Source organism: Clarias gariepinus, chromosome 24, assembly GCF_024256425.1.
Source record: "Clarias gariepinus isolate MV-2021 ecotype Netherlands chromosome 24, CGAR_prim_01v2, whole genome shotgun sequence".
Lineage (NCBI taxonomy): Eukaryota > Metazoa > Chordata > Actinopteri > Siluriformes > Clariidae > Clarias > Clarias gariepinus.
The window spans coordinates 4,521,549-4,542,737 of record NC_071123.1 but is presented as its reverse complement, the minus strand read 5'-3'; the positions used below and the strand labels follow the sequence as shown (position 1 = coordinate 4,542,737).

Below are 21,189 nucleotides of genomic sequence, written 5' to 3'. Positions count from 1 at the left end.
TGTATGAAAATAAAGGCGAAAAAAGGCATGGGTGTTTGATTTATTTTAAAACCATAAAAATTAATGAAATAATTTAATATGTTTAAAACAATAGCAGCACATTACTTTAATAAATAAATTCCGAAAAAAAAAATAGCAAAATTGACATTTGACTAGAAATAAGCTTAATAATCTTTAAATTTCGACTGTTGTAAACTTATCTTAAAAATTATAGGTAGATTTGGCTAGATTCCAGAAAATCTTACTTTCTAATGTAATTTTTTTGCAGTGTTACATTTTTATTGTTAACTCAAAGTCCTATTGTGTGTTATTTCTGACATAATATTCTATTTCCTAAGCAAAACTTTAGAACTGCTTTATTCCTGACCTGGAAGACATATACCGCATAATCATATATATTCATCATGTCCTCAGCTTTAAAAAATAAGATCTAAATCAAAAACTAATTCATGTAATAACAATGTTGTATGCCGCCCACTCCTTCCATGTAGGAATTAAGAAGACATAGGTTACAGTTCAGGTTTAACCATTTTATTTAGAGAAAAATCACAACTTTATTATTTCAGATTGATATGGTTAGAAAACTCCTAACAGTAATACGACCCATCACAGCTTTCAGGAAATCATGGCATCAACTTCACATAAAAAAACAAACAAACAAACAAAAAAAAAAAAAAAAACACAGCATCTGTGTTAAGGATTAAATTAATCAGTTATCAGGAGTTTTTTTTAAAACAGTGTAAAATGCATTATCCTCTGGTCTATACCTCACTTGTAGTGTATTTTATACAAATGCGCTCCCCACTTGGAAACCTTTATTTATTTATATTTTTTAATACCTATCTATACCGGCGTGGCATTTCTATACTACATACTATTTTTGATTTTATCTCACAACTGCTTCAGTTGACCTGGATGACATCATCCCACTCCTTGATGGGCCAAATGCCGTTCTCCTGCACGTTGGGTGGTGAACTCTTCCAGTCCCATGCTTTGACCGGAACGTTCCAGTCCAGCCCATAGTTTGCAGTTACGTAGTCCAGTGTCTCGCACGGCACTCGTACCTTCAGCTCCAGCAACTCTGTCCAGCACAGGCTGAACCGGGGGAAGACATACCTGAAAAGGAGACAGAGACAGTCTGGATTTTGTGCTGCACTGTGGATTTGTAGAGCATAGAGCTGTGAATCATAAGGAGACTGTCATTTTCGTTCGTAATTTTTTCCTTTTTGTCAGATTTTGGGGAAGTAAAAGTTTCTAACTAAAATTCTGTGTAACTTGTGTTATTAAGTGATCATACATTATGTCTTGTACATAGCGATAATGTTTTGATCTTCTGCTCAGCACTCTGGTCCAGTAGGTGTCGATATTGTAACATCTGCTCATTAACGCAAATGATAAGCGATAATCTCATAAAATACGAGTATTTGCAGAAAACTTACATGGTTTGTATTTTGTGCAAGAGCTGCGATATATTTTTAAAGGGATTTTTTGATTTCGGTCCATTTAGCATTTATAAGCTTAAAATGACACAAAAGCATTCCCACACCATAAACCTCATTAAATCTCAATGCTATGTATGGTTAATAAACATAAGATGAGTTTTAACAAAGTGCACGGTCTATTCCATCTATCTTCTTAACGTATCGATTTATGGCATTATTACTCAAAAATAACGCAACACTTCACTTGAATTTCTTGCCGCTCTTCGCCTGTGTGCCTCCGTTCCACACGATGTCGCCGTCCTCATAGAAAAAAAAAATGTCCAGTTTTACATCCAGGCCTTGGAAAGAAAGCTCAAGGCTGTCTTCTATCTGCATGTGAGACAGATCAATGAAGTATCAGTATAGTTTAACTATTGATCAGTACAGTTAGATATGAGAAGTGTAAGATTTTGCACCTTTCCAAACTTATGTTTAAGGGTAAGTCCAGCCTTCTGAAATGCCTGTGTGATATCATGCCTGTAATCTTTGATCCAGATGCCCAGGTCCACGTCTTTACTGTAGGGAATAATGTTACACTGCCGGAACCAACCTAAGACATAAAGGAGATAAATACAGCATTAAAATTGAATCCGATTGGCCAGGAGGTCAAATTCTATGATATCACAAAAGTCTACTAATAAGAATGTATTATCTTTAAAATTGTGAAGTATTCTTGTAAGAAGACTTGGAGTCTCCAGCTGTGCAAAACTTTTACACCCTCTTCAGCCACCCTAATCAGCTTTTGGGGCGGTAAAAGTAACTCCGATTTGTGCTGGGCCACACTATACACTAATAATGTTTTGTTGATTATTTTTTCTTTTATCTTATTACTTTAAATTTTTATACAGCTGTGCTCTCAAAATTATATAAGCAATATTAACTAGTGCCAGGAATATTTCAGTTGTAAATCAAAGAAGATTATTAATTATTAATAATTATGTATCTTTACAGGTACGCACCAAGACATGTCCCACTGCTAAGCCAGAACGGAACCTCGACCCCACTGAGAACTCGAGCAGCGAGGTGGAGCAGACTCTTGGCCTTCATCCTGAAGTCCATGGCCTCTGGTGACGTATCATCTGGATACAGCTGGGAAGAGAGACGCTCACTTTATGAATACAGAAGCACCCTGGCTAAATCATGAAAGAACTATGATTAACCACATATTTTGAAAGGTTTGTTAAGTTTCACTTGCCACACTCAGGTCTGATTACTCCCAGACCTGCTGAATCAAGAAATCCATTAAATAGACCCTGTCTGATAACGTGAAGCACAATCTCAAAAAGCAACACATCATGCAAAAGTCTGGAAAGGGTTTTTAAACCATTTCTACGGCTTCGGGACCCGAGCGAACCATAATGAGAGCCATTATCCACATATGGAGAAAACTTGGAATGGTGTTTAACCTTCCTAGGATTGATTGATTTTACTACAAAATTACTCCAAAAGCTCATTAAAAAAACCAGAACACAAGTAAAGAACTGCAGGTCTCATTTAGTTAAGGTTATTGTTTATTATTCAACAATAAGAAAGAGACTGGCCAAGAACACCATCCATGGGAGAGTTTCAAGGCGAAAGTCACTGCTGAAGAAGAACACAAAGGCTTGTTTTACATTTGCCAAAAATGTCTTGATTATCCCCAAGACTTTTGGGCAAATATCCTGTGGACTGATAAGACAAAAGTTTAACATTTTGGAAGGTGTCCGTCTCACACACCATCACACTACCACCACCATGTTTGACTGCTGGTCTGATGTTCTGGGGCTTTGCAGCTTCAGGACAGAGACGATTTGCTTTTTATTTTTTTTTAATTCTGCGATTGCTCTACCAGAAAAATCTGAAGGAGAATGTCTGACCATCAGTTCGGGACCTTAAACTTAGGCACACATGGGTTATACAGCAGGACAATGATCTGAAACCCACCACCAATGCCACCCTTGATGGACTCAATAAATGCATAAATAAATAAATAAATAAATAAAATAAAAGAAATTAAGGTTTTGGAGTGGCCTAGTCAAAGTCTGGACATACGATTGAGATGCTGTGGCATGACCTTAAACAGGCTGTTTGTGCTTAAAACCCCCTAATGTCTTAGTCAAAAACTTATTTCCAGTTATTCACAATGCTTATAGGGTTAGAGGGCAATTACTTTTTCACATAGGGCCAGATAGGTTTAAATAGCTTTTTCCACTTAATAAATTAAATCATTCAAAAACTGCATTTTGTGTTTACTTGGGTTACTTTTGGGTAACATTTAAATTAGTTTGATAATCTGGATCATTTAAGTTTGACAAATCTGCGAAGAAATGTAATAAAATTGTGCAAATTAATTACGCAAATACGTTTTTATAGCACTGTATGTCAGAACCCCATTATTTCTACTATAACAGGTGGGGCCTTCTAAATCAATAAGGAGCATGACTGACAGGCAAGTAGACCTGCCTCTGTATATTTTTAAACGCTTGAACACAGTGCATCTTGTTAATACAGCATTAAAAGATTTCATACAGCCATTTTTAAATGAAACTATCTTTTTAGTATCAAACATGTTTTACCAAATCTACTGTAATGTGAATAAAACCATTTCATATATGGCATATATGGAATAAAACCCCATCAATTTAAATTAAGGCTTGAACCAGTGAGAAACAGGTGCAGATGATGACAGATGATCAGACCGATGATTAGTATACTGAAGATACTGGTGAATGCTGAGTGGTTGAAACAGACGAGAGGGGAAATGAGGTTCCTGCTAAAGTTTCTACATAAACAACTGATTTTTAAAATGCATTTTGAGGCACGTTGTAGCTTGTCACTGTGAAACATGTTTTGATTAAACATAATCTATATACTGTAATTTAGTTTAATATAAAGAAATGAAGGGGGCTTAGTAGGATTTTCCTGAACAATGAAATATTTTCAAAATTATGAATCTTTGCCAAAGGGAAAGTAATATTAATAAAGAATTTGCTTTCTGAATTAAAACAGAATCAGGAATATCAGCAAAACAAACCTGATAAAAGGCAGCTGCCTCTCGATATCTACACTCCAGAAAGCGGCTGTTGGAATGTTCCCTCTGGAAGTGTGAGAAGTTTTTGGGGATCCGTACGTCAAGTCCATCAAGAGTGGTCAGGATAAGATCCGGTCTGAAACAGGACACAAATAATCATTAAAGCGTGCGAACAAGAGGCAAATGTATCATTATTTTAGATGATAATGTGCTACATGATATGTTGGTGTAACTTTTGTTGATTCTTTGCTCTTTTCCTTTCATGTTAATGCTCCATATTTCACGCCTTCTTTAATGTTTCCCAGTGAAGAAAATACGAACTTAGTTAAAGGGTTTCCGTGTACAGTATAACCATACATGCTTCAAGATTCCTATCCCTACCTATTGTAGGCTCCTGCGTAGCGGCCAAACTCCAGGTTCCTAAAAGAAGCAAAGGTGCGGTCCATGCTGCCTCGGAGTCTGAGCGGCCCGTGCCACAGGTAGTTCCCACTTCGTTCATACAGCACGACCACATGCACCAGGTAGCCATTGAAACGGAACAGCAGGTGCAGAGGGATGTCACGGCCTGACAAATCGTCCATGCTGACCAGCCTTGGGTCTTTACCCCTGATCTCCATCAGCTCCAGGCCACGCTCCTCTGCAGCCTCCACAAGGCCAGCCTAAATGACAGATGAATAAGTGTTAGCAGACATAAAACTGCTGGTACAATTCAAAAGACCGAGGGGAAATCCTTACATCGTACTTCCAGAGGTTTCCGAGCAAGCCAAAGGTGACAAAGTCCCTGTGCGTGCACAGGAATGTGCAGTGAGGCTCCTTCATCTTGCTGTCCTTGAGCAGAATGGCATCCTGGGAAAGCAGGCTCAAAGACGCTGTGTCCATCAGAAACACAGGCAGACTGAACTTATGGGCCAGGGCCAGAAACCTTTTTACTAAATGCTGTGATGAGAGCAAGATTTGAACAGAACATGAATGCACAGGTGTAACCATCTGGGTACTATTTTATTGGAAAAAATATATATTTATTGTAGAAATGTGCCGGTGTAAATAATATTACATGCTGTTTTGGAAACATTTCATTTAAATAATAAAAAAAAAAAAAGATAATGATAATAATTTGCTCATTAATTCTGTTTAGGTTACATTCTTTATACATTTTCCTATTAGAGAGGATTCACAGCTAAATTATTTTATTTAAAAAAATAATGAACAAGAAACAGGCTTAAAAATTCTTAAATAACATGTTAAGACTGTAGGTTGGTCGAGTGCTTCGAGTACTTCACTCATTACAAAGCTTAGCTTTAGTCTCAAAATTTACCAATACCCAAGAAATATACTAAAAATGGAAAGTTTGATATTGTACTAAATTTATATTACTGTTTTAGTATTCTAACTTACCCATTGTGCCTCCTTGCCTGTTGGGTAACCTTTACCACCCGGTGCCTGAAGTCCATGCTATGGAAAGAGCACTTGTTAAAGAAACAGTTAATTTAAAAATCAAAAAATGTTGTACTGGAACTCCAAGGCCAATAAAGTTAAGAAATAAGGGCAGCTCATAGTTATATGCCAAGAAATGCTTGTCAAAATTAGGAAAGAAAAAAAAACCCCACAAATAATAATACACATAGACTATTTATTTCAGTGGACTGCCTTTGCTTTGATTACGGCCGCGGTTTTGATAAGCTTATGCAAAGTCACAACCTTTATTTCAGTTCAAAGTCACATTAAATTCTTGTATTGATGAAGGGAGAGTTGGAACACTGTGTGAATCCTCCTCTAGCACATCCCAAAGATTCTCAATAAGATTCTGGTCTGGGCTCTGTGGTGGTCAATCCATGTGTAAAAACTGTCTCATGCTCTCATGCTCCCAAAACCACTCTCTCACAATTTGAGCCCGATGAATCCTGGCATTGTCATCTTAGAATATGCCTGTGCCATCAGGGAAGATAAAAATCCATGAAAAAACTGGTCTTATCAGACTTATGGAAGGATATTTTTTTGACCACATTTCTTGATGGTACACCACCATCCTTCTGGATTTTAATACAATAAATCCCTCTGAGACAAAATGGAGTCTTGCAAGAGTATAATGTGAAACCAAAACCTGTGTTTTTGTTTTTATGATTTACATTGTATTTTTGCGTCAAAGGTGTACAGGAGTCACTCTATCAGACTTACGAACGAATCTGACTTACAAACATGCTTGAGGACTTCTTCCCAATTTAATAGTTTCAGCAATTTCCCTACTTGTTTTCTTTGCTGATGCAAGACAATAATTTGACTCTTTTGAAACAGAGTAACATCTTTGCCACAACCACAGGATATGCCTTGTGGCATGGTTGTTTAAGGAATAAGAAGAGCCTCACTGGTGTGTGGATTACGGTGTTTTGGTGTGACCTGGAGTGCATCCTCACCTTGCTGGCATGCTGTCTGTAGTAGTAGAGCTGAAACAGAAGGAAGATGGAGCTGGCTGTGATGAGCAGCACCAGCACTGCGGTCTTGTTCACTCGGGCCATGACTGAGTCTGGCTGTGTGTGATCCTGACAGGCTGGGCCATAGGGCTGACTTCTTCAGCATACTGGGAAACCCGGGCTGATGGCTGCATGGAGCTCTGAAAACACCACACACACAAAATTATATTTTTTCTTAATTAATGATAATTAAGAAGTCCTGCCTCAACTGCATTATTATTATTATTGTTATTCTGTATTCCAGCAGTGGCCTGGTAAAGAAGCCAGCAGTTTCTGATATTAACATCTCGCATCACGCTGCCAGTGTACAACACCCGTGTCTTAATATAATCTGCGTCGTTCATATTTTTCACCCGCTGAGCGCGTGCACACGAACACCAACGTTACATCACAAATATTGTCAATACACCCGAGCTAAGCTAACACCACACGTATAGATTAAACTACGCCTTCTAACCGAATTTATTGTATGTAATACTCTCTCTGTAGCCCAATATTTGCGGGACAAACTAACTTCACATGACTACAAACTTAAAATAAATAACACTCAAATAAAACACAATAACAAAATGACTTACACTATGTCAGTTTGTACATTTGTGCTCATTCAGCTTTTATACAAATCATTATTTTTTCAAAACAGTTCAGTCCTCCTATTGTCCAAATATCTGGACAATATATGGATATAATGAAAATGTAATACAATATATGAACCATACTGATTATATTAAGACACCGATGTAAAACACCCGTGTCTTAATATAATCTGTGTCGTTCATATTTTCACCGTCAAAGCGCGCGCACACTAACACTAACGTTACATCACAAATATTGTCAGTACACCCGAGCTAACGCAACAAAATATAGATTAAAATAACCACGCCTTCTAACCGAATTACTGGCAATACATAACAGTTTGTCACTTAACCAACTTACTCATCGGAACAGCATGTAATATTAATGAATATAATCCAAGGTTAGATAAATACCATTATATATTTCTAGCATGTTAAATCATTGGTTTAATACTGCAGACTCCCAGGACACAGCAGGACGGCGAGTCAAATAGGACATACACCAGGAACGCGTTTCGAAAAAATAAAAAACGAATAAACAAACAAACAGATAAATAAATGCTTATTTGCCTTTAAATATTTTTTTTCCTGATAATTACATGGTCCGAATTTGACTGTTGACTGTGGCGTTATCAAATATAACTCCAGTTTATTCGTTATGTTAAATGCAATTGCCATGTGTGTAGAACAATTTAATTAATTAATCTAATTCCTATTCCTATTCCTATTCCTATTCCTAATCTATTTATTTTTTTGCTTTTGTTTTTTTTTTCTTTTCTTTTCTTTTCTTTTACAAGATAGCGCCAAAACCATACTTTGTCGCCAGATGGCACCAGAGCCATAATTTGCCATAAAATTGCGCCAGAATAATATTTTGCCACAAAGCCTTAGCAAAGAATGACGCCATAACCATTTCCTGCCACAAGATGGCGACAGAGCCTTGCCACAAAATGAGGCCATAACCACATTCTGCCACAAGATGGAGCCATATACATTAAGGGTGAATATGAATAATTTATGACTTATTTAGAAACTGAAAATGCTCAGGAAATGTTTAAAAACGGATCGATCCAACATGTCTCTGTGTTATTATTTTGCTAAGCACCATTAGATCGTCTTCATTACTGGTCATTGTTGTTTGACAGAAAAATTATGTGAAAATAATTAGTGCATTAATGATTAGTGCACGGTGGAGTAGTGGTTAGTACTGTCGCCTTGCACCTCCAGGGTCGAAGGTTTGATTTTTGCCTCGGGGTGTGTGTAGAGTTTGTATCTTCTCTCCATGCTTGGTGGGTTTCCTCCCACAGTTTAAAGACATGCAGATCAGGCTAATTGCCAGTCTGCCTGTTGTGTGTGTGTGTGTGTGTGCCGTGCAATGGATTGGCACCTTCCAGGGTGTACCCCGCCTTGTGGCCTAAGTATCCTGGGATAGGGTCCAGGCCCCCGCAACCCTGTATATTTTTAATCTTTGATAGTTACGTGTTATACTTTATACACCATATTTCTCATGAACAATATTATGCCTGAACATGACACTCTGATGGATGTGGATGTCTGGGGTGCAGTCGGTGATCCAGGTCATTACAAAGATGTTTATATTGTACATTCCATCCTTGCCATACCATGCCTTTATAAAGCTCGCTTTTTAGACGATCAAAATTCATCTAAACAAGTGCACAGGTCATTGTTAGGATAGAACAGGTTTGGGCGTCTTAGCTCCAGTAAAGAGAACATTATGTTCAAATGTGTGCTTGTAGCTTTGTGGCAAGAGTTTAGAGAACCACATATGGGTGTGGTGGTCAGGGGTGCAAAAACTTTTGCTCATATAGTGTACATCTGGATTTCTGTACAAATGTTTATTTTTAAAAGCTTTATAGATATGAAATTAAATCAAACACCTGTTTGATGTGAAAATGATCTTATAGTAAGATTATTTAGGTTGTTTTTTTCCAGATCAGTAAAAAAAAACAAAAACTCTAAAATAATTAATGTGTAGTGTTGTGGCCTTTGGGAATTGTCCCTGATGTTTGTGAATACAATAATTTATCATGTAAGTGTCATAAAAATTGGAGAGAAGTTTCCAGGACAATTTTAGAAAATCAATAATTTACTGAATGGACAGAAATGACTGACAGAAATTCATATGCACGTACTGTAAATAATAAAACACATCAGGGAGAAATAAGGAAATAAACAAAAAAAAAATCTAAGAAAGAAAACAAATTTTCAACACAGCAGCACTAATGAAAACTGTCCGATGACTCCATCCAAAAGATGTGTTTTTGGTGAACAGGATTTGCTCAGACTTTTGTACAAACAGTAGAGTGACAGGAACCTAAATATACAGAAAGCAGCATTAAATGGTTTACATCGTGCAAAAGTTGTTCCGCAGTCATACTCAACCCCATAACATGCTGTAGTATTTAAAAAAACTACAGCCTTCTTATTTAAAACGTAAAAGGATTTAAGGAAAAAAATACCTTTGTGCAGACGTGAGCTCACAGTACGTACTCGTACACATATAGACGAAATGAAAAAAAATTACACGAATCTTTAAAAGTACAACAACAAATCAAAGCATAAAAGACAGAATCTGGCATCCCAGATTAAAATCATTTCAGAAATGAAATCATTACAAAAAGAAAAGAAAACCTAAAATGAATTAGGGGGGAAAGTGCACTCAGCTAATCCCTGATAAAGCTGCTAGAATTTCGTATCCGATAAGAAACAAAAAGACAAACAGAAAGAGGCAGCTCTCCTTATCTTGGAGAAATCCAGACTTGCCAGTGAGAGATTTCGTTTCCCATGATGCTTCACAGTATTCCAATGCTGAACGATGTATTCCCCAGGAAGCAGGAAGCAGGTCATACAGGTTGCTCTTTGCTGCTGATTAGGGATGGGTTACAGAGGGAGCTAGTCCTAAATCAGCTTGAATCAGTAATATTTGTAGTTTTCGATCGTAGTCTATTGTGCCATGCTGTTCAGACTGCTGTTTGATCCCGCCAGCCCGTTTTCAGCCTTCTGTAAGCTTCTAACCGCACTGGGAACCTGTAAACCAGTCGACAGGCTCAGGCCGCCACACCACACCTGCAGCATAGAAAGTAGAAAGGTGAAGTCTTTCAGGTTATATCAGGTCTTTAGGGTGTACAGTGTATCCTCAGTGCATTGGTGGCTCAGTGGTACAGTGGTTTTTCTGTAAGGCTTCAATTTTCGGATTCAATTACCAACCAATGGATGCAGATAACAACTTATACCCGCAGTCCAGGGTAATATATTGTACATAAAAGTCTTTATGCTATATGACCAAAAGCCACGTGGATCAGATTTAATTTTACAGAGATACATATAGCCCAAGCTCATGCTTGCTGTAGTATAGCGTACGGACACACATCTCCAGTTTCACCAGCTAACCACAATTAGCTACAATTACATCAAAGCAACCTGAATTGCCCCGTAATTACAACGCGACATTATATTAGCATGTTGTCTGACTACAAGGGCGGGTTTCAATAGGTCATGTGACTCACCATAAAGGCCGGCACAACGGGTTGAGTGAACTTCGTCTTGAACGAGTGAAGCAGCTGTTTGCTTTCTGCATTGTAAAACGACAGCTGACCTGGAATCGGAAAGACACAAAAGGAGCTTTCAGATTATGTGAAAAGTCTAATCTGTGGTCATTCTGCTGGAACGGGTTATGAAAAGAACAAGTCTCTACAAAGCAGGCAGGCCTAAAAAAGGGCTTGTGAGTCTTCTTTTATTCATGCATTACTCCTAGAGTCAGTGGATCTGCCTGATATTCGATCTACAGGTGTCCAATAGCCCTAGAAACCGTACATGAGGCAAGAGATAGAATCTCCTCTAGCTCCTGGAGTTTATTAGGAGAGAATTAGATATTTAATGTAGACATATTAATGGACATAATAAATGGTGTATGGACAAAATAACGGTAATTTATTCATTACAGGCATTGCAAATATCCTAATGTTTCAGTGACATTACAGTGACTACCCTGATCTGGAAAAATATTTCACATACTCCTAATGGTACTCTAATGCTAGGAGTTTAGTGAACTGTCTCCCCCTCCTTTAAAAACCCTTTAAATGTTCTGGAAAATGAATTATTCAGCTTTATCCTTGACTTTACCTAATGAAATCCCAAGTTGACATGTAACAAACATCCCGGGGCGGTCATGAGACATTCTGTAAATTTGTGCATCCATGACATCATTTCCAAAATAGTGGCGTGCCTGGGTAGCACGTGTGACACAACTGGCTCATTTTAAAATGCTGGTTTAAGTTTCATTCTATTTACCAATTCTAATAAGATACTTTATATCTAACCTGTTCTGACTGCAGTTCTTGAACAAATAGATATTAAAAAAATTAAGAAAATATCACTGTGACATATGCCACATAGCATTTAACCCTGAAACTGTCAGGGAAAAAAGTCATGTGAGTGACATCTTTTAAAATGTGTTCCGTGTGGTCTATTTGGCCAAACATGATGTCCCTTAATGGAGAAATATGTCTGTACTCTTATGGGTTAAAACAGCTGGCATTTGTGTTGGACAAAATAAATCATGTCAGTTCAAAAATGTTAACAAACGGGAACATTTTATAAGAAAAAAAATACCTGGTTGCACTGTTTAACTAATACACTGCCAGGAAAATCTAATAAATTTATTTTCTGGAAAACAATTAGGGGATTGGAACTAAACAGCTGTTAGATCATAAGCAAAACACTTTTTAGTGGGACATTTTCTAGGAACCAGAAAGATTGTAGCAATGGAAAAAGGTGTGGCCTGATGAGTTCAGATTGAGCCTATTCCAAAAAGATGGGGGCGTCAGGCAAGAAAGGAAGCACCTAAAGCTAATGCTTCAGTTGGACAGGTCTAGGCCCAGCAATGTTTTGCGGCAATAAATGAAGTCAGCTGCCGACCCAAATGTGCTGAATGACCAGGCTATCACATCTATGGAGTTTTTCTTCCAGCATGGTATGGGCATACAGTATTCCATCCATCCACGCATCAATTAAGGAACCTCTGTAATCCAACTATTTCCATGTGCACGACCATGGTAGAACCTCCGGTCAACATTTACACGCACATTTACAAACTATGGGCAATTTAAGAATGCCAATTAACCTAATCTGCATGTTTTTGTACTGTGGGAGGAAACAGAAAAACCTGGAGGAAACCCATCAAGCACAGGGAGAACATGCAACATGCACAAAGACCCGACATGGGATTCGAACCCAGGACCTGCAGGTGCGAGGCAACAGTGCTAACTACTAAGATGGGCTTATTCCAGGACTCAAGTAGTGAAAAACCGATTCTGAACAGACAGAACTGGACATTACATTTGTTAAAAAAAACATTTCACTTGTCATTCAGTCATTTTTCTGTCTTGATTTGTACATTTTATTTCACTTTTACATTTTATATGGATTGAAAACTCTAAACAAGTAAACTTTGCTTTTCAAACCAAGGTTTTAAAAAGATTTTTTAAACAAAGCATGGCAGTTTATTTGTGTCTGAACAAAATTATTTGTACCTCCGTCAAGGTCACAGTAAACTCCTATCCTCTCTGGTACTGCCATCTCCAAAGTCTTTGCCTTGTTGTTGTGTTTGGCTGCGAAGGAGTTCTGGAGCCAGTTATTGACATGGATGCACCAGGTGGTGTTGGTTTTGCCCAACTGATCGAACTTGCCCAGGTTCTTAAAGGCTACACCGATGCTATAGGACTTGCAGTCTTTGAGGGCTTTCACCTCCCAGTAGTGCTGACCAGAGTCAATACTGGTGTCACCTGAACACAGAAAAAGACACCCAACATAATATTTATTATTCACTGCAATACAGTGTTTTATTGTTGGAAAAATATACAGTAAATGGTGTAGTTTCTTCCCCCTTTTTTTCTTTAATGACTATTGTTGCTTGTGTAAATGAGTTCTATAGGTACAGGCTGAATACCCAGTACTGTGTACGACTCTCCAGTAAACCGATCTCTGCCTCCCCTTGGAGCTGGTGAGCGAGCAGTCGGCGCTCTTTTCGGAGATGGAGTTCCACTTCTGTAACCGTCAACAGAACAAAAAATACATTCAGGCCATGAAGGCAGGTTACAGCACGCAAATATCCGTCTGGGATTTATGGGACCGCTAACACTAACGCTAACACACATGCTGAATCAATTGCAAAAAAACACTCAAGCCATGGCTGATAAGATATAACACAGAAGCAGTAAAGAAAAGAAATGGCAACAGCATATTTAGAAAAGATCGCTTGTGTTAGTACGAGCACTTTTATGAAAGAAGAGATGCGGGCACATGGAACTTCAGATGGCTGATTATATGTATAAAAAAAAGCTGAAATAAAGAAACTCACATGGATCTTACAAGCAACAAAAGCAAAAGTTTGATCTCTGAGGGTGATCTGACCTTAAAGGAATAGTCCAGGGTTTGTAAATCTCTATCCTGAACGTACGCAAAAGTATTTGGCCAAACCTGTTAATTACTGACAATCAGGCCCCTTATTCCCAGTGAAGGGATTTCTTGATGATTGGGCATACTAAGACATCTTAGACCACGATATGCTTTTTATTAGCTTTGTTGCAACAGTTTGGAGAAAGTCCCTTTCTATTCCAACACGACTGAGCCTCAGTGAACAAAGCAAGGACTATAAAGACATAGTTTGATGTCTTCGGTGTGGAAGAACTTGACTGGCCCGCACAGAGCCCTGACCTCAACCCTATCGAGCACCTTTGGGATGAACTGGAATGGAGATTACAAGTCAGGCCTTTTGTCCAAAATCTCATAAATGAATTTATAAATGCTTTACAGAAACACAACAAAATCTTGTGGACAGCTTTCCAAGAAGAGCTGGTAAAAAGGGCGACCAACTACATATTGAAGATTATGTGTTGATGGAATACAATGATTGTATTTGTGATACAATGCTATTGCAGGTGTGGTCAAATAATTTTGCCCATGTAGTGTATGTGTAATTACCACAGAGAATACTGAGAATGAACAGAAACTTTCTTTCTTTTTCGTCAGAGGGAGGGAACTGTCTCAAAATCGTTGTCTGTAGTAACAACACATACACTACCAGACAGCAGCAATGGATAGAGGACGAGAGTACTCCTTTAAGATCATATTTATTTTTTTCACTGTTCATTTATTGTCTGATGTGCTTGATGTGGTGAAATTGTGGATGCTGTGTCAGTTGGAATTTTTTTTTTAAGCAAACAGGATCACTGTGTGTGCCACATTATTTTTGACGTGAGAATGTGGCTAAGCAATTTTGGAATCCCGCAGGGAATTCTGGGCCGCTTTCTTTGTGGAATGACAGATGCTAGAGCATGGTGGGTGTGTCTGTAATCTTGACCACATGACACAAAACAGCTCTATGATTGACAAGCAGGAAACACCCAGAGCGCCATATGGTGCAGCAGGAAAAGATCAATTATTCATTTCTTCAAGTCAAACTGGGACTTTTGGTTGTGCAGAATAACAGAACGAAATTATGAGAATAAAATCTATCGTTATTTCTCTACATAATCCCCTGCCACACTAACGCACTTATCCCAGCGTTTTAATAGCACTTGGATACATCAAGATAGACAGATTTCTCAGTATACTGGAGCCATGATCAAACTGCCTGCTTTATGTCTAAAACCCTGGCCTCTCAGGAACTCCCAAACATGGGCTTCAAAATGGCCTCTTTTAAAACGGTTGCACCATTTAAATGTTTCCCTGTGGCTAAGAGTTTCATAACATACAATATCATTCTTTATTCAATGACCAGTGGCTCATTGCTGCACTATTAAAAAGATAAAACACTTCCGGTTGTGCAGCAGCACAAACTGTACTGTGCTGATCGTATTCTTACCATTAGAGAGTGATGGTTAGTGATGACACTAATGACACGTCATGAATGCTGTTTTCTATAGCAGAATGACTGATGGTGAAAACACGAATGAGGTCTTGATTTTTAATAGATTGTTTACTCACCAAAGTTATAAAGATGTGAGCATGGAAAAGATTAACACGAGGAGTTTACTGCTTTGGACGCAAAGTATTTAAAAAAAAAAAAGGCTATTATCTTGCCACCATTTCTTTAAAGAGAGAATAAAATATAAAGGAGTACCCTAGAACCAGAAGAAAGAGTTAGTTATAGCGCCAGTTATAGATGGAGGCACGACAGAAAACTGATCATTTGTTAATAATAACATAATATGCAGTACTTAGGGATGTTCTCCATCTAGAAATGACTGTCAGATTCAGCACACACACACACGTACATGTTGTCAGTTATTGTTCTATGCAAACAGCAAACTAGCACACTTCTTATCTATGGGATTCAGTGATTCACTATAACTAAGTTAGACAGATAACCTTCCAAATTAACCAACTTTGTAAAATCTATTTATTCTTCAATTAATTTTTCAAGTTTAAAGACAAAAGGTTATCCGCCTAACCCTGTTTTTTTTTTTTCCTGAACCACGTCCCCCATGAAGGTTATAACGATCAGTTTCTGCCAACACCAAATCCCAAGAACACCATGCTAGAAGAAGAAGAAGAAACTAGAGGAACTAGTAATACTCTAAAGGGCCAAATCCCACACAGCCAGAAGCACACGATCACCTTGTCATGTTCTTCAGATTAGTAAGGTGTGCACTGTTGGTGGAAAAAGGGAACGTGTAAATAAAAGAAAATGCCTTAGAAACTTGGTGTGGAAGCAGAAAGGAAAAAATAATAATTATAAGGTTAAACATATTAAAACCTACTGTAAGCAAGTCATAGAAATAATACAATTGTGAAAATAGTAACATTCAAAGTTCATCACTGAGATCCCAGGAAGAGCTGAGATGAAAAGGGAACATACAGTTTTAATAAATGATGAGCTTTAATGAATTATGAACTTATTTTCCCACGATAATGAGAACCAGCAGACTCCTCAAAATTAACACTGTAAATATTATTTAACTCAATATGCATTAAACCTAGTTTATGACTACAGAAAATATAAATTCTGATCGGCTGGAAGTTGCTTTAAATGTAATCATCCTAATACCATAAAGAAAGTAAAGAAGTGCGAGAAATGCAGTAGATGGACCATGAACAGAAGAAAAAAACATCCTTCTAGATAAAACCCTAACAACTTATATATTAGGGGACTAAAACATAAATATATGCAAATACATATAAGCAATACATACAGTACATATAAGCAGTGATATAAGAAAATAATCTGCTGCAACAATACCAAAAAAATATATAATATCATATGAACTCTGGACAAATCTCATAATACGAGATACACTTCAAAAAAAAAAGAAAAAAAAAAAGATGCCATTTCAGCAGGGGTCAAATAAATAAGAAAATCACTAAGATCATCACTTAAATAACTGGAATTGGGTTAAACACTGTACAGCACGTTATTAAAAGTAAGGTTTAATAATAATTAATTTCATAATAATAAAATGAAATATATTATTAAATCATCTATTACTTAAACGCTTGGTGAAGCTGCTTCATAAGAAACCTACGGTAGAAATCACAACTAATTTTAATAGTGAAAATGTATTAATTTCCACACAAACTGTGACGAGAACTCACGGGCACTGGACTAAACAGCTGTGTGGCCATAATAAATCCATGTGTGAGGGAGACTAATCAAGAAAAAAGGCTTTAATTTAATTTGAAAAAGTATCATGTTGACTGATGAGTTCAGACTGACTATATTTAAGAGCGATGGTGCATCAGGGTAAGAAGGGACTCACATGAAGTGATGGACTAATCATGCATAGTCCCCACTCTAGAGGCAGTGTTATGATCTGGGCTTGCTTCATTTGGTCAGTCTAGGCTCAGCAACGTTATGTGGCAATAAAATAAAGTCAGGTGAAGACCTGCATGAACTGAGTGACCAGGTTGTGTCAGTAATGGATCTTTATTCAGATCTTCCCTGATGGCATAGGGCATATTCCAGGACTCAAATTGTAAAAGAGTGATTTTGGGAGAATGAGGAATCATGTTCACACATGAACTGACCAACACATTGCGTGCCGTAATCAAAAATAAGGGTGATTGAACAACATATTACAGTGCATGTCTTTTTTGGCCAGGCAGTGTCCTGTATATTGCGCAACTGTCAACAGAACAGTAGTGTTGCATAATGGGAATTACATAACTTTCAAGGTATATTTTACAATTAGGCCTTTAATAGTAAAATTTAAAACTGATTTCATTTTTAAAGTTATTAAAACCCTTAATTACTTAACTATTGACGTACTTCAAAACTGGTTCCACTTCAATAGTACAGTATGTGTTTAGCAGTGTAAATATACTATATAAGTCTTGAAATATCAATAGTGATGTTATAGTGATAGTGAATACGAGCACATACCTGCCCTTGTTCTCCTTCCCCTTGACCTTACTGTCCAGGGCTTTGCCTCCCTGTGGGTCCCACTCCACACTGCTCTCCTCCACCTTCAGATTTAGGTGTGAGGACGTTGAGTCAAAGTTGAAGTTGAACGCTGCATAAAAGAACAGTGATTAATACTGTACTGATACTGTACTGATACGAAGGAAAGCAATATGAATGCAACACTGGTTGGTTTTAATATGTTTTAGCTCCTTCATTGTGGCTGACAGGCACAAAGGTCATGCCTACTTCTTACGTAACATATGTTAGCCTGATTGTTTAAAATGTATATTATATATGGTGTATTTACCTCTGGTTTCCAATGTGACAGGATCAGAATAATCCCCAGCTGCTGCTTTGTTACACGCCCGAACTCTAAAGTTCATGAATTTGGAATCAAACTTTAAACCTGAAAATAAGAATGCAGCAATTTTATCGACTTCTTAGTATAAAAGTAGCAAAAGAATAATAGCAAAATTAATTATTGACACCCCTCATGACAGTTCAAAGAGACATTTATGCAAAACATGGAACATCAAATAATAATACATCTAATAAGTGATATACAAACATAATACATGTAATAAGTGATACATATAATAAGAGTAATGTTTAATAATATATAATAAAGAATAATGTTTCTACATTTAAACAGCACCATTTCTTAATCAGCACCTTTGCAATTTACATTTTTAACAACACTAGTAGCTTACTATAATCTTACTGTATATAATATACTGTATATATATATATATATATATATATATATATATATATAAAATATAATGTATAATATGAAATTTACTATAATATTACCCTAGTCTTTCATGCAGGGCCAGTGTTATACATTTCAACAGTTTGAGTGGAAATTTTAAGGTATTCTGTGTAATGTTTATTTGATACAATCATATTTGCAAAGGGTGCAAACAGTTCTGACGAGCATGGTGTGTGTGTATGTGTGTGTCACTGCAGTGTGCTCTGTGTCTGTACCCGTCAGGGTATACTCTGTGCTCTTAATGTTGTCCACAATCTCCCACTGGTGCTCATCCTTGACCCGAGCCAGACCCTCGTGGTTGGTTTTTCTATACTCGAGGATGTAGTGGTCGATCTTGCTGTCCTCCACCGGCATCCTCCAGATGATGGTCACTGCATTGTCCATCACCATACAGTCCTGGACATCAATTTCTGGAGCTCTGGGAACTGAACAACAAGAATGAAATTGTCACATGTTAGATACACACTGTACTAAAAATCTTTATTATGAAGAGGGGATATTATAACATCAACAATATTTTGCATTTATATGTACAGAATTTATTTTACACACAACCTGGATATAAACTCCCCAAGTACTACATGGAAAATAATGACATTTCTAACTTAGACAACTAAGATCTTTCTAAAACAAAACTGCACACTGATTCAATATTAAAATGTTCAAAATTGTAAACTGAAGATTACGATTTAAGTAATTTTGCTTTGCAATGTATTTTCTGTTGTATTTATTAGATTATTAAAATAAAAACAAGAAGTTAAACTAAAGCCAGTTATGTTGTTGTTAAACTACATTAACTGCAACATAGTTTCATTTTTAGTTTAATAACTGACATTTATCATGATACATATTTAGAATCAATAAAAGTGTCATGAGATAAATTCTTTGTAATATCACACCCACCTACACCTTGACAACACTTATTATTATCGTAGTATACTTAGCTAAAACACGTGTACACACAGTAGAACATACTTTTAATCAAAGATTATTGAATAAAAGTGGTACTTAAAGAAAATGGCACTACAAATGCATTAGTATGAGTATTTTTCCATTTAAATGTATCAATTATAAATCTGCACACAGCCCTTCTTCTGACATCCCTGGCAGCCATGTTGGTTCTGTCCATCTGTTTCTTAATGCATGTGCATCTGTAAGATGGTTATGTTACTTTATAGCTGTTAAGAATAGTATACAAGATGTTATTTAAGACAGCGAGCATTTCCTGTTCAGTGTTTCATTATGCTGGGAGAAGAGGACGAATCCCTTTCTGCGACAGATGCCTGATTTACATGACAGTAACCACTGCAGATTGGGGCAGGTGGCTCGCATGTCATTGACTCTGCGAATTAAGAGCCAGCTATTGAACACGTGTGAATTCACAACTGGGCCCACAAACGAGATCTGCAGCAGACAGCCTGAATTTTTTGATAAGATTATCTACATTTATAAAATACAATTGTACGTACAGTATTTTTAAAAAACAGTTATCTATATAAAACTATTTTGCCTGTATAAAGTCAGGGGAGAGTCCCACATCAGTTTGTTGGTCCTAAGGGCTAAAATATGGAGCACAGAATCTAAATATTTAGCAATTACTAAATGTAGTTCCCCCTTCACTATCATATTTGCTCCTCATTCTGTAGCTAAAATTCATATTCATAAAAATATGCATTCAAGCGTAAACCGAGGATCAGCAACAATAGCCTACTATGGAATAAGAACAATTCTACATGCTTGGCCATGTTTAGTCCGCTTGAGATGTAAAGTAGCCTGCCTGGATGTAAAGGGTGTCAATCTAGGAAACAGACCATATATAATTTATTACTATAGAAATATATTTAAATTATATTTTACAAAGGCACAGAAGCCCTTGTTATTTTAAATTAATTAAATTCAGATTTTTCAGGATGCATATTAACGCATAATTGTCGATTCTTTTGTGCTTGGATGTGTCATATCCCTAGCTGACTAAACCCTGGAGAGAATCCCTTGCTCCAGATTGTCATGTTGATAGATAAAGAGTGTTTAAAAGTGGTCTCCCGGGACTTCTGAACACAGCTGCTCCTGTCTTTGTCTACAGGACCACTTGGTTTACTTAGTCGAGCTATTGATTAGCTGCAGTGTATCCTCTATACACTGCTCCTGGTGTATCTGAAGCTAATCACAAGGTATCGGGTCAAGCAGTAATTATTACAAGCCAATTGATCAATAAAAAAGGTTACAAAAAAAAAACAAATCTGCTTAAGGATATCAAGCAGGGAGGAAAACAGGAAGGGTCCTGTCCTAAAAATCATGCCTTTTACAATGCACAACATAAATAATGGACAATATAGTATATGAGCTCAGCCTTGGTATATGTGAGCCACCCTGATCTGCAATCCAAGTCCTAGAAGAACTGTGCGTCAGTTTCACATTTCACATGTGTACAAAAAAAAAAGGCTAACATTAAGCCAGATC

The 21,189-nt window shown here is 37.2% G+C and overlaps 2 protein-coding genes across 5 annotated transcripts in view; both read right to left on the bottom strand.

Moving 5' to 3' along the window:
* Nucleotides 1-515: 515 nt before the first annotated feature.
* Nucleotides 516-8,015, bottom strand: fktn (fukutin). 2 transcript variants are annotated; one of them, XM_053484791.1, is made up of 10 exons: nucleotides 7,949-8,015; nucleotides 6,903-7,099; nucleotides 5,887-5,943; nucleotides 5,227-5,427; nucleotides 4,873-5,150; nucleotides 4,495-4,627; nucleotides 2,441-2,570; nucleotides 1,898-2,031; nucleotides 1,687-1,811; nucleotides 516-1,116 (listed from the first exon to the last, which is right to left on the bottom strand). In XM_053484791.1, exons 2-10 carry the CDS (start codon nucleotides 7,002-7,004, stop codon nucleotides 903-905), a joined length of 1,374 nt encoding a protein of 457 aa, XP_053340766.1. In that variant the 5' UTR covers nucleotides 7,005-7,099; nucleotides 7,949-8,015; the 3' UTR covers nucleotides 516-902. The 2 variants fall into 2 exon arrangements, with proteins under 2 accessions (XP_053340766.1, XP_053340767.1); XM_053484792.1 differs by having other exon boundaries at nucleotides 7,896-7,998.
* Nucleotides 8,016-9,620: 1,605 nt separating this feature from the next.
* The window catches only part of fsd1l (fibronectin type III and SPRY domain containing 1-like), a 29,669-nt gene continuing 18,100 nt past the window's right edge, over nucleotides 9,621-21,189 (bottom strand). The window contains exons 7-14 of one of the 3 annotated variants that reach the window (XM_053485719.1): nucleotides 18,945-19,154; nucleotides 18,265-18,363; nucleotides 17,937-18,066; nucleotides 16,175-16,207; nucleotides 13,503-13,600; nucleotides 13,087-13,338; nucleotides 11,062-11,150; nucleotides 9,621-10,621 (exon numbers count right to left, since the gene is read on the bottom strand). In XM_053485719.1, the coding sequence (XP_053341694.1) occupies nucleotides 10,499-10,621; nucleotides 11,062-11,150; nucleotides 13,087-13,338; nucleotides 13,503-13,600; nucleotides 16,175-16,207; nucleotides 17,937-18,066; nucleotides 18,265-18,363; nucleotides 18,945-19,154 (1,034 nt within the window). In that variant the 3' untranslated portion in view covers nucleotides 9,621-10,498. The remainder of the gene's footprint in view (nucleotides 10,622-11,061; nucleotides 11,151-13,086; nucleotides 13,339-13,502; nucleotides 13,601-16,174; nucleotides 16,208-17,936; nucleotides 18,067-18,264; nucleotides 18,364-18,944; nucleotides 19,155-21,189) is intronic. The other 2 variants (XM_053485720.1, XM_053485721.1) reach the window with 2 other exon arrangements.

Bases quoted from the DNA above. Each gene is read 5' to 3' on its own strand.
- fktn (XM_053484791.1), bottom strand. From the start codon at position 7,004: ATGGCCCGAGTGAACAAGACCGCAGTGCTGGTGCTGCTCATCACAGCC. The intron at 5,151-5,226 runs GTAAGGATTTCC...TCTGTCATTTAG, and splicing joins GAAACCTCTGGAAGTACGAT to GCTGGCCTTGTGGAGGCTGC. The intron at 2,032-2,440 runs GTGCGTACCTGT...TTTATGTCTTAG, and splicing joins TAGCAGTGGGACATGTCTTG to GTTGGTTCCGGCAGTGTAAC.